Raw genomic sequence first — 14,049 nt, forward strand, 5'->3', positions numbered from 1 at the left:
ATAAACAGAATTACATAGGTTAATCTCTGAGCAAGGAGAATGACCAGAATTTACGACCACAGTATTGATAACAGTAGAAAAGAAAAGCCATGCAATGCAATATAAAGATTTTATATCTATAAGATTGTACCACATGCAGCAAAGACTTGCAATTTCTTAATCATTACCTAGCTAATATCATTTCTTGATATTAAATAAGATTATTAGAAAGATGGAGAAAAATATGGGAAAAAGACATGTTGTTTTATTGGGGGAGTGGTGAACAAGGGATACAGTTGATGAGAATGCTGACAAATGGATGTGTTGTATATACAGGGTGATTCACTACCAGTGCGACAAACTTGCAGGAGGTGTAGGGGGCACAAAGACGAATCAGAATCACATAGCATTGCTTGGTCCGAAATGCCTTCGTTATGCGATAGAGGACATTGAACGGGAGGTCGCGTGAACAGCGATCCCGCTGGAAGGTCAGCATTTGCAAACTGTTTCTGTTGAAGAAACCAAGTAGCAAAAGTCCTCCGGAATGGATAATCTGCAGGCTCCAATGATTGGACGAGTTGCAGATGGTATGAAAACTCATTTGGTTTGTTGACAATATCCTCCATACAGTGGATTGGGAAGTACCTAATCGTTGGCCTATCGCTTGAGTACTTGTACTCGGATTGCCTTCTGCAATACGTTGGACATTCTCTCATTGTCTGGCGTCCTCGTCGTTCACTCTCGATTCATGGTACCTCTCGTGAAACAACCAGTCTCACATAACCTTCTGTGCACACGTGCGAAAATCCTATGATGAGGAGCACGCCTGTGCGGGAAATGCTCCTGGTACAAGCGCAGAGCGGCGCGTCTGTTACAGTCCGCAGCTCCATACGTGAGGTGCATGTCAGCCAGTTCAACATTTGAATACTCATCCATCCTATTGCCTCGGGAACCGGTTCGCAGATGCTGACTTCCAGCGGGATCGCTGTTCACGCGACCTCCTGTTCAACGTCCTCTACCGCATGATGAAGGCACTTCGGACCTTGCAGTGCTATGTGATTCCGATTCGTCTTTGTGCCCCCTACACCTCCTGCAAGTTTGTCGCACTGGTAGTGAATCACCCTGTATATTTGGAAAGGGCTTTTAATCAGATAGACAAGCCCAAATTTGTGAATATACTGGAAAGGATAGGAGTGGATTGGAAAGGGAGAAGAATCATTAGGAGATTATATTAGGGGGAAAAAAGTTACACCTTAAAAGTTAGTTACAGTAGGAAAATATGACAATATGAATTTGTGAGATATTGGTGTTGTCTTTCCCTGACTGTTTATTTGAAATGTGTAGAAGCAATGATTAAAGAGGCATTTGTTAAAGAAAATATGAATGTGGGAAAATTGTATTCCTTGAAAATAGGAGTGTAGGGTTATTGAGTGTTAGATTTCCAAAAATTAGGTACTGATAGCAGATTCTGAGGAAGGAGATTGAAAAAAACTGCTTAATAGGCTAAAGGAAAGTTATGATAGGTTTGTGATAAGAATAAATATTGAGAAGACGAAGATTATGAATCAAAAGAGAAAGCTATAAGTCAAATACTGAAATAGGAGAAAAGAGAGAATAGCAAATGTGAGTGAGCATATGTATTTGGGAAACCTACTGGTGGAAGAAACAAAGAGCAGTAAACCTCTTTTCTAGCCAGTAGGGCTCTAGATCAAAAGACAACTTGATTATTATCCATCTGCACATCACTGTTGTCTTTGATTTCATTTTCTGTTTCCTGACACTATTCCGAATTTTATCATCTACATTTTCGAGCCTTTTGCCTTTATTTTCAATAACTGCTTGAAAGTGAAATTCTTTCCTCAGTCATGGCAACAATACAAAGTATTCCCCCCCCCATACTTCTTCTAAGAGTGGAAACTTGTTTCCCATGCAAACAGTCTGCAAGTCTGGATCTTTGAGGAGACCTCTATCAATAACCAATTACTTTATCATTACCTAGCAAAAATTAATTTTATGTCTTTTGCTGTATCTTAAACACAAAATGCATACCTTCTCATGCAGCAGATGCCTAGCTAACAGAAGATATGACAAGAGAAATGGAGGAAATGGAAAAATGCTAAAACAAAATATGGCAGGAAGAGGTACAGAGAGTCATGTAATTATCCAAAAAGAATAATTTCACCAAATATTTCTGGTCATGCAATTCCAAAGGTCCCTGCGTATAAAGACTTTGAAATCTACTTCGATGAGAAATCCCTCTTTAATACTCATCTCCAAAATCTCAAAACTGCCTCTCTTAAAAAAACATGGCTATTAAGATAAAGTCTGATACATATTAACAATTCATTTGTTATACAAAAGAGTTTTCTTTACTACTATTCTGTATTGTTATGATGCTGCCTATTCCAATATGAAGAACCTTCTGACAGTATAATATCAGGTCCTGAAATGGGCTAATCTTGAATCTGGTTTTGTTTACACTGTATCTTGAACCCAATTGTCCTAAAACTTGAGTTTTCCTTATATTAAAAGTTCTTATCAGCTTGAGATCTCTATTGTGTTTCACCAGGCTGTGTAATAAACACTGGTTTTCTCCCCCCGCTATACCAAGCAGGGGGAGAAAACCAGCTGGTATATTCACCCCTTGAAATACATGGTTCAAACCCTCACACTTTACTATCGGACAGTAGGGTCAAGTCCTTTGATATACTTTTTCTTTCTGGGGACAATCCCTGGACCTTATTAATTCATGAATGATAAAAAGTACTGAAATTATTTCCAAAATTCTTTCACTGAATTGCTGCTCTTCTGTTTTTTTTTTTTTTTTTTGTTTACATTTCACTTTGTATTAATGCCTAATAATGTGTTATCATTGGTATTTAATGTTTGTATGTACAAACATTAACATATATTATCCTTCACTGTGATATTTATGTTTGTGTCATTAAAGGGATCTGATGTGGTTATATATGTATTATATATACATATGCTCTGTGTATTATGCTGAGAAAATGGATATGAATTTATCTCTTTTTGGCAAAGTAATTGTTGAGTGCATGCAAAGGTCTACCCTTGTAAGAACACTGATAATGAATAGTGAAATAACTTAACCTGGGGGTGGTGGTGGTGAGTGCCCAGAATATAGCAAAAATGGTGGTGGGTCACCTGACAGGGCACTCAGCACTGGATTTTTTAAATTTTCCTTAAATAGTGCCAACATTTCATCTTTTCTTAATGGATTTCAGTGCTTATTTTTATGTAATGTGTTAAGTTTTAATAAAAAAGATTAAAAATTTTTAAATTCTGTCATTTTTACACCTTTTATTTAAAAAAAAAAAAACAATAAATATTCATTTTGCTGAAAATTGCAAAAAACATTTTAGACTTAAAATAGAAACACTCTCTTGGTCTCTTTCTACTAAGTTTGCAAAATTTCAAATATACACATATGCATATATTCTTATTATTTGTCTAAACGTTATTAAAAATATTTGGAAAAAACATATTCTGATACCATTAGTTACTTCCATTTTCAGGTTTATTTCAAATTTTGCATGTGTCACAAAATTTGAAACTACAGCCACTCCCTGACTTACTTAAGGGTTGTGTTCCGCAGAACTCTACGTAAGTCGGAATTTCCATAAATGCTTATGCAGCACTCGCCAATTTGATTGAATTTGATTGAAGCAAAAAAGAAATGTTCAACAAACATGTAAATAGAATTATTTATTCAATTTTTTTATCTCATGTTCAGGAAAAATTACAAAAGTGTATAAAATTACAAAAAGAGAGAGGAGACGGGCATAACGTCAGCAAGATTTACCTTTCGAGCATCGTTTCCAAAATTAACTCTCCAGCTGATAAGCATGTTGCTGCTGGGGAAGTTGAGGGTTGTGAAGATTTAGAAGGGGGTTTTTTCCAGCACATCGGCACTAGCGACTTCACCGCATACTTTAATGTTTTGGAAACCAGCGCAATGCTTGAACGTATCATACCACCCGTTGTTTGCCACAACTTGGCTTGGGGTTTGCCGTGCTTATCCTTAATATCTTCATAAATACTTCTTGCTTTTGCTGGAATGGCCATTGGACGCAGGGGAACTTTCTTCTGAATCTGATTTTCCATCCATGTTATTAAATGTTTTTCCATCATCGATATAGTGCCTGAATGCTGTTTTGTGATCACTGTTGATCTTAAATGCATTGATCCTTTAACATGTTCTTTTATACATGCACTGCCCTTAAAATTGTTTTCACTGTTGAAGCAGTGAGACCTAATCCATGCAATAGATGACAAACTTTGTCCTGCTTCATAATTTTTAATTAATCATCTTCATTTTTAAATCAATTTTGTTGTTTTGTTTCCTAGCCCAGCCAGCACTTACACTTTCCATTGATCCATTTCCTTTCACCATTGTAATAAGTAAATAGGAATGAATAGAAGATTCTGAAAATTTATTTGTTTTTTATATGATTGAAGATTTCAGTGAAGGGGAACTCATTTCACCATAATATTGTAATGTAAAAACTCACACAATTCCAGTTATCGGAAATGGAATAAGATCGAGTTAGCATTAGTGTTAGTACAGGCATATGATGCAAGAAAGCAAGCTTATGCAGCATCAGCCAAAAAAAAAAAAAAAAAAACACGCTCCCATTTCGCCGTTCATTCCAAGTACCTGTCCAGCTCAGCCTTAAATTTATTTAGGCTATCAACTTCCACAACAAAGGATGGAAGTCTGTTCCACCAACCAACCACCTGCTGGCTAAAGGCAAACTTCCACACATCTATCCAACATCTGTCTTTCCTCAGTTTCAATTTATGCCCTCTCAGGTGATTATTCTGAGCAATAGGAAGAATCCCATCAGCATTGAGCATGCTCAAACCATTCAAGGCTTTATACACCTCAATCAGATCACTTCACAGGTGCCTAGTCTCCAGACACTTAATTTGCAAAATTTCGCCTTTCTTCGTAAGAGCAACCCTTTGTTCCATTCACTAACCTTGTTGCCCTTCTCTGTACTCGTTCCAGCAGCTCTACATCCTTCTTGAAATGAGGCCTCCAGACCTGTATACAGTACCCAAAGTGTGGCCTGACCATTGCCTTATACAAGGGAATAATCACCTCCTTATCCTTTCTAGAAAAATTGCTCTATATCATTGACAAGACACTATGAGCTACTCTTGCAGCCCGTCTGCACTGCTCAGAGAACTTCATATCTGCCTGCACAATTACCCCCAGGTCCTTTTCGTTCTCTACCACTGTCAGTGTAGTACCACAGAGTTGATACGTTACTCTGGGGTTGCTGCTCCCCATATGTAGTACTTTACATTTGTCAATGTTAAACTTCATTTGCCACCTCTCAGCCCATCTGCTGCAGCAGAGTACTCTGCTGCATCCTGCTGCAGCAGAGTACTGTCATTAGTGTCCTTAACAACCTTCGTATCATCTGCAAACTTGGACATTAAACTTGATATATACCATCATCAATATCATTTATAAATACAGAAAACAACAATGGACCCAATACTGAACCCTTAGGGACTCCACTAATAACATTAGTCCACAATGAGCAGTGTCCATTGAGTACCACTCTCTGTCTTCTCCCACTCAACCATCCATTTATCCATAGCAGCAATTTTCCTCCAATCCTTCAATGCTCCAATTTGTGCATTAGTCTTCCATGTGCAACAGTATCAAATCCTTTCTAAGATCCAAATATACGATATCAAAGTTATTCCCTGCATCCAGTTGCTTTGTGACCACATCATAGTATCCAATCAAATTCGTCAGGCAAGACTTTCCCTTAACAAAACCATGCTGTGTCCGAGCTATAACTAAAGTCTTGTCTAGATGATCCTGCAGTGCATCTTTAACCAGTGACTCCATTAATTTCCCTGGAACAGAAGTTAAACTAACAGGTCTGTAATTACTTGTGTTGCCCTTTGTTCCTCCTTTGTGAATTGGGGTTACATTTGCACATCTCCAGTCCATGGGTACCTCCCCTGAGTCCAAACAAGCTCTCATAATTATGGCTAAGGGTTTGCTTGCTTCCTTTAATATAACGGGATAGATCCCATCCACCCCTGGTGCGTTTTGTATGGTCTCCTCCACTTTCCTCTGAGTTATTACAAAATCATCCAGCTCACTGCCAGAGTTTAACTCAACTCGGCATTCCCCTCTCTGAATAACTCCTTATTGGTGAATGTAGATGCAAAATACTCATTTAGTTTTTTAGCCACCTGATCACAATCATCAACAGTTGAACGATCAATATCCAGTCGATAAATCTGATTCATCCCTTTCCTTCTAGAGTTTACATAGGTAAAGAATTCTTTGTTTTTCTTTGCATCCTTTGCCAAGGATTTCTCATAATCTGCCTTTGCCTGCCTAATTTCCTTTGTGACTTTGCAGACCAGCTTATATCTATCATAGGCTTTCGTGTCACCCATTAATTTATATTTATCCCATGCATTTTTCTTCTCTGCCACATGTCTCATTAGTTCATCTGACATCCATTTAGGCCTACACCTTGAACAATATTTCTTAATTGGTATGTAAAGCCTAGTAGCTTCCAAAATAAATTCTTTGAATGCTTCCCATTTTGAATTTGCTGTTGGTAACATCATCAGTTGGTCCCACCGTATAGAATTTAAATACTGTCTCAGACCGCCGTAGTCACCTTTCCGAAAGCAAAAACCCTTCCCTTTACCCCTAATAGTAGTTACCTCTTTGAGTAAATCCCACTTCAGCACACTGTGATCACTGCCAACTAGTGGTTCCTTTATCTGCAGATTCTTAATGCATGAAGAATCACTGCTGATAATCAGATCAAGAGTATTACTTCCTCTAGTTGCGTCCCGAACATGCTGATGTAGAAAACAATCATCCAATAAATCCACAAAAGCCTTGCTAGTGTGTGAGTAAACAACCCACAAATTCCAGTCAATATCTGGGAAATTAAAATCCCTCATTATAAGACTCTCTGATTTACTGGCCGACTCTATTTCCCTGTACAGATCCTTATTATACTCATCAGAGTCATTAGGCCTATAACACGCTCCTACTCTCAATTTTGATCTCCCAATGCTTATGTCACACCAAACTGACTCGACACTGCACTGTCCAGCGACGTCGACTGGCTTCACTTCCTTGGATTTTATGTGTTTCTTAACTAATAGTATAACCCTCCTCCCTTCCTATCTTGTCTATCCTTCCTGTACTCACTGTACTCCCCAAATTCCAGTTCTGCAGTCCTTATATCTGCGTGACACCAAGTCTCTGATATCCCAACAATATCTGCCTTTGGTGTTCTGAGCAATACCTCAAATTCATCAAATTTATTTACCAAACTCCTAGCAATGGTGTACATGCAAGTATACATGCACCTGTTCCTATTCTTAGCTACCCTAACACATACCTATGTGTTTACTTGTGCCGCAATGACTCCCAGCAGGCTCTGAAATACCCTGCATCTTGTTTTCCAGGATGCTGCTCGGTTTACTACCCATTTATAATAGATTGTGCTAACAGAAAAGCTCAATCAACCGGAAAGTGCAAATTGTTTTTATTGTTTTATGGTAGTGACCTCAAGAAATATTTTAAAAAAATATCACAGTGGCATTCAAAATTGATTCTTATAACAGAAATAACAACGATGAAAGTGTAGTGCAATTTCCATTATAAAAATTACCTTTTAGAGAGATAAATAGCTTAGTTATATAGCAAAAATTTCAACTTCCAAGGTCTTGGAATGAATTATCAAAAAAAACAATGTGTTATTGGATTCACATTACTATATTTTCATGATACCTTCATTTATTCCTAAGGGATTGCAGAATACATTTCCATGATTTTTTTTAAGTTTGCACCGGCCGGCAAAAACTTACATAAAGTCGAATTTCCATAAGTCGAGTATTACGTTAGCCAGGGAGTGGCTATACATATCTTTCTTCCCACAATGTAGCAACCAGCTTGAGAGAATATCAGGTTTCATTTTCCCATTTTTGCTATGTGAAAACGATAATAAATATTTCAAAAACAACTAGGGTAAGGGTGCAATGTTTATTGAATTAGTAGGAAAATGAAAACAAGTAGCCTGAAACTTTAGGCACAGCATCAGTGCTTGTCAAGTATCATGCCACCTTTCAAAAAAGAGCCGAATAGTTGCAAATATGGCAGTGGGGCACCAATCACTTCAGAGACTATTGCATTAAAAGTTTGACTGTATTTAGGATAGAAAAAATTTCAGTTTTTCTATCATGCATTAACAGTTAATATGGGAATGTTGTTTTTCAGAGTTACCTGTCAGGTGACTCACTACTGTCTCTGGGATACAGTAGAAATTAACTACTTTGATGTATAAAAAGAAATATCACAGGATTTATTTAAGAATCAGTGGGTCTTCATTACAAAAAAAAATCTCTAAAATTTATGCATCCATCTAATCTTCAGTTTATTATTACATTATTTTAATGTTTATAGATAACCAAGATAAAATAATAATTTATAGATAACCAAGATATATAAAAACTAGAAATAATAATTGTGAGATTTCACTATATCTGATTTTAATTAAATTTGGGATGGCTTTACAAAACTTTCGCTAAGAGAACCAAATTTAAAATTTTGTGTAAATCTGTTTGCAAGGAATCAAGTTATTATAAGTCAACCGATGGATTGGCGGACATGGCAAAGACAGTAGGCACTTTACACATTCACAAATGCACATAAAAACTTTCGACCAGTGTTTGTTGTGAAGAGAATCGGATGAAGTAATAAATAGGATTGGCATGATCCACAATAGTGATTAATCGACTGGATTGTGGAAGTTAGGAAAAATTTTAATCTATTTGGAATTTAGATCTTGATCTGAATTCTGTATGGGTGAAAACTCCATAGAGGTAGCCTAACAGTGAGAAGATTAGAGTTAAATTATTCCCATATTAATACCCTATGATCTTTTAATTTAAGGCCTTCTAATTGTTGTTTTAACAGAAAATTCCTAATATTGGACAAATCATTAGCAAAAACAAAGTAAAAAATATTGCCTTTCCTTGTAATAACATTATTAACATGTTAGGGAGTTTTATGTGGTCATCTGATTAATTGAGAAATGTACAGCCGCTACTGGAGGTTGTGTAACTTATTCACGCATTCACATCTGCTTGCTATGAATCATATTCATTAGGGTTTTATTTGGCCCATAGCACACTCAGTTTCAATTTTGTTTGGAATTTAGATTTTGATCTGAATTCTAAATGGGTGAAAACTCCATAAAGGTTGCCAAACAGTGAGAAGATATGGCACACTGAGTTTCTTTTTTATTTTCACACCTCTTTTGTCACTTATGACTGACAAAATATTATCTTTATATATTCTCATCTCTTATGTTCACTTTTTATGAATCTGTGCGCTTTGCAATTATAAAGGTAGCCACTCTTCACTTTTCATATATGGTTTTCCTTTATCTATATATTGCACATACCATGTTCAAAATTTGTTGAAAGCATAAATTGTAAGGATCTCTAATAGTTCCAGTGCTTATAACAGTTTCTGTGGGAGTATTGCTACATAGCTTAGTATTTGTATATCTTAAATATTCTTTTTATATTTGATGTTTTGTTTTGCTTCTTTTTCACTATTTGTTATATGGCATTGTCATATAAGACTTTAAGTAATAACTAATAATTGGTAAATTTTTATTATATAGGATGGAATACACTATATAGAAAGACCAGAGAGATTACGTTTGGACTCTCTGAAAGGTTGTGGAACTGTTCCTACTTCCATTGGACCATGGCCTTCCCAAACACTGGAACATAAACCATTTAAAAATATAGAGGTACAATTCTTTTATTTATGTAAACTAATGCAGTGCAGTTTGTTTTTGTTTATTTATCCTCTCAGGGAATTATAGCCTAAAAGACTTTTAGATATCCAGACAAAAGTCAATTATCCTCAGCATTTCCAAGTTACTTATGTACTTAAATTTGCCTTTGCATATCATTTGAAAAATTGAGAATGAAAAACAACAAACATTTTGTTAGGAACAGTATTCAACTAGTAAGATTGTAATAAGTAAATCAAATAATAAGTTGCAGTAATTTTGTCATAGAACATTGTATATCTTCTTGTGTTTTCATTCCAGATTTATTTGCAAATGGTTAAAATATTTATATGGGCGCGGGAATAAATGCCTTATACATATATTTATGTTCGAGTTTTTTTTTTTTTTTTTTTAACCCATATAAATTTATCAAAGAAAAGAATAAAAATTATCTATTCAATCTAATGATTTTATACTATATGGGAGATTTTTGCTGCACACTGAGCATACTTGTAACTGAGGTGCATCGATGCACTTACGTCACTCTTGCAATGGTGCAGTCACTTTAGATATGTAATGCTGGTTTCTTGCTAACTCTGTCAGCTCTGGATGCAGTACATTCCATGGCTAAGTGATACAAAGCATTATCTCTAAAGAGCATCTTCATATATTACATAATATTTTTGCACTACAAAAAGTAAGCAGAGGCCCAGAAAGGAAATCTAACTTTCTTTTTCTAAGAGTACTAACTAAATTAACAGAGCCACTTGACCATCTCATTGCACTGCTCCTGCCTCTCCATGGCAGGACCAAAATCCTGGGAGGAAATTTAACCCCCCCCAGGGCCAAAAGGATCAAATACGGATTACACTAGCTCAGTATTGTATGGATCTCTTGATCCTCATGAAAGGGATAGGGAAGGTACTGTAACTTCCAATGCTAAAAGACATGAAACAGACACCACCTCATTTCCTCATTCTTCACTCATTAAAGGACAACCCTTTAAGCATGGCGTCCTTCTTGGTGCAGAAATGTTTAAGGAGTATTTCTCACCCTCCTCTGATAGTCTGCAGGATTACTAGGTGATCTACTTGTTGAAATATTTGCTGATGCTATCGAGGCAATGTTAGTGGGTCGGAAAACTGCTAGCTAGGAGTGGGATACACAGACTAATACGCACTTAGGTGATTAATAGAACGTTTTAAAGTAAACAATGTTCTATTAAATTTAAAGTAAGCATAAACTCGACCACCCCTTACTACAAATAGTTTCCTTTGGCAAATTTGCCCTTTGCCAATCTTTCCACCTTCTTGGTAAAAATCATATGATCCCTCACAAGATTCTCAAAATTTAGAGTTTGCACGAACCAGGCCTTCGACATAAACACAGACTAATAGATTAACAGTAGCTGCTGTCAGAGGTTGAAAGTAATTCTTGCACTGCTTCTATTGGAATGAGCAGCAGCCTGGAAAACAAGGTGATGGGGGTTTCAAGGACTGCTGGGAGTCATCACGGAACAAGTAAATATGTGGGTTGTGTTAGGATAGTTAAGAATGAGAACAGATACATGTATACTTGCGTGTACATGAATGCTAGGAGTTTAGTAAATTAATTTGATGAATTTATTTACTAAACTCCTGGTCAAGACATCAAAGGCAGATGTTGTTGGGATATCAGAGACATGATGTCACGCAGATATCATAGAATTGGAATTTGGGTAGTACAATGTGTACAGAAAGGATAGACAGGATAAAAAGGGAGAGGGATTATGCTGTTAATTAAGAAACACATAAAATCTAAGGAAGTGCATCCAACTGACATGAGTGAACAGTATAATGTTGAGTCAGTTTGGCATGGGAAAGCAAAATTGAGAGTAGGAGTGTGTTATTGGCCTAATGACTCTGATAAGTACAATGAACAAATGTACAGAGAAATAGAGTGGGCCAGTAAATCAGATTGTTTTATAATAGGGGATTTTAATTTCCCATATATTGACTATAACTTGTGGGTTATTCACTCGCACACTAGCAAGGCTTTTGTCGATTTGTTGGATGATTGTTTACTACAGCAGCGTGTTCAAGAGGCATCCAGAGGGATTAATACTCTTGATCTGATTATCAGCAGTGATGAATCTGCAGATAAAGGAACCACTAGATGGCAGTGATCACAGTGTCCTGATGTGGGATTTTATTATTATTATTATTATTATTATTATTGGCCATATGGTGCAAGGAAGACTGAGGCTTATGCTGCACTAGCCAAAAAAAATTCCCGAATTACCTTGAGAGAGAGGGGGGGAAAGGATTTCACCAAGAAAGAGAAGAATGATGATACCCAGCTCAGGACCCTAGGTGTGCCAAGCCCATACTCACCAGATGTGAGCCCCTGGGGTGATTTACTCAAAGATGTAACTATCTATCTAGTTACCTAACGTCAGAGGTAAAGGAAAGAGTTTTTGCTTTCTTAAAGGTGACTACAGTGGTCTGAGACAGTTTTTAAATTCTATACAGTGGGACCAGCTGATGACGTTACCAACATCAAATTCTAAATGGGAAGCATTCAAAGAATTAATCTTGGAAGCTACTAGGCTTATCATACCAACTAAGAAATACTGTTCAAGGTTTAAGCCTAAATAGATGTCAGATGAACTAATGAAGTTGCGAAGTTGTGGATATAACTTCGCAAGTTAATTATCAAAACCCATAAGGATTATGCCTAGTGCATTTAATTTTCCAAATACTTTACCACCACACCCTTCTGGCATCTCTCATAATGTGGATATAACTTCGCAACTGAGATGGCATATTGTATTACCTACCCGCCCACTGATGACGAAGCCAAAAAGCTTCGAAACGATCGTCTGGGTGGTGGTACGCTGAAAATAAATAACAGTAGTCTTCTCTACTAGAGAAGCGTTATTTATTTGAAGTAATTCAATAGTAGCTATCTTGTTGTGAAGGCAACCACATTATGAGATACAATTAAAATGATGCCTTCCACGCTACAATCGTAGCTCAAATGTATGGGTTAACTATGGTGTATTTACACCGATATTATATAGTTAATTATCAAAACCCATAAGGATTATGCCTAGTGCATTTAATTTTCCAAATACTTTACCACCACACCCTTCTGGCATCTCTCATAATGTGGATATAACTTCGCAACTGAGATGGCATATTGTATTACCTACCCGCCCACTGATGACGAAGCCAAAAAGCTTCGAAACGATCGTCTGGGTGGTGGTACGCTGAAAATAAATAACAGTAGTCTTCTCTACTAGAGAAGCGTTATTTATTTGAAGTAATTCAATAGTAGCTATCTTGTTGTGAAGGCAACCACATTATGAGATACAATTAAAACGATGCCTTCCACGCTACAATCGTAGCTCAAATATATGGGTTAACTATGGTGTATTTACACCGATATTATATAGTTAATTATCAAAACCCATAAGGATTATGCCTAGTTACTTCAAATATACCTTTATATGTCAAAGAGGGCTGCTATATTCCAAATCCAGTTAGATGCTTTAACTATCAGAAGTTTGTTCACTCCTAAACAGTCTCTAGGGGCGTTGCTATATGTGCCTCATGCGGGTTGTAAAGAACATACCCATAAGACTACTCCACAGAATCACTAAAATGCATTCGTGGAGAGTCACCCTGTCTGCTCAATGTAATATGAATGCTGTAAAAGGGAGGGGGAAAATCAATATTTAAAATGTTGTCAGAGACTAAGAGAGAGAGAGAGAGAGAGAGAGAGAGATCTCCATCTACTAATGTTCGAACCTGTGCATCAACAGTCAGACCGTTGATGCATAGATTCGATACTGTTCAGTTACTGTACAGTAACAATTCAGACAGATGTTTCTATTTCACCAGATATATCTATACCTGACTGACCACATACCGTTCTTTCGTCTAGAAAAATGAGATCAAAGCCATAAATTCCTCACTCCCAGTTTCTTATGAATGCAGATTCATCACTAAAAAACCAGACCACTAAATTTTAAAAGAAAGGCACTCATTTCCTTACATATGGATATAGCAGATGACACAGACTTCACTAAGCCAGTATTTAAAAAAAAATAAAATAAAAAATAAAAATAAAAACAGACAACCACATTAGTTGCATATCAGAAACATGGAAATGCTTTTACCAAACCTAAACAATGCACACAATTCAGTAGAATTGCCAAGACCTATATGGTAATCATTAATACATTAGTTACCTTCTT

The 14,049-nt window shown here is 36.6% G+C and overlaps 1 protein-coding gene across 1 annotated transcript in view; it reads left to right on the top strand.

The window, feature by feature from the left end:
• roq (RING finger and CCCH-type zinc finger domain-containing protein roquin) overlaps positions 1-14,049 on the top strand; it is a 711,471-nt gene that overhangs the window by 643,743 nt on the left and 53,679 nt on the right. The window contains exon 23 of the mRNA XM_090390025.1: positions 9,693-9,824. Coding sequence (XP_090246151.1) covers positions 9,693-9,824 — 132 coding nt within the window. The remainder of the gene's footprint in view (positions 1-9,692; positions 9,825-14,049) is intronic.

Source organism: Mastigoproctus giganteus, chromosome 2, assembly GCF_048544385.1.
Source record: "Mastigoproctus giganteus isolate SK-2022 chromosome 2, ASM4854438v1, whole genome shotgun sequence".
NCBI lineage: Eukaryota > Metazoa > Arthropoda > Arachnida > Uropygi > Thelyphonidae > Mastigoproctus > Mastigoproctus giganteus.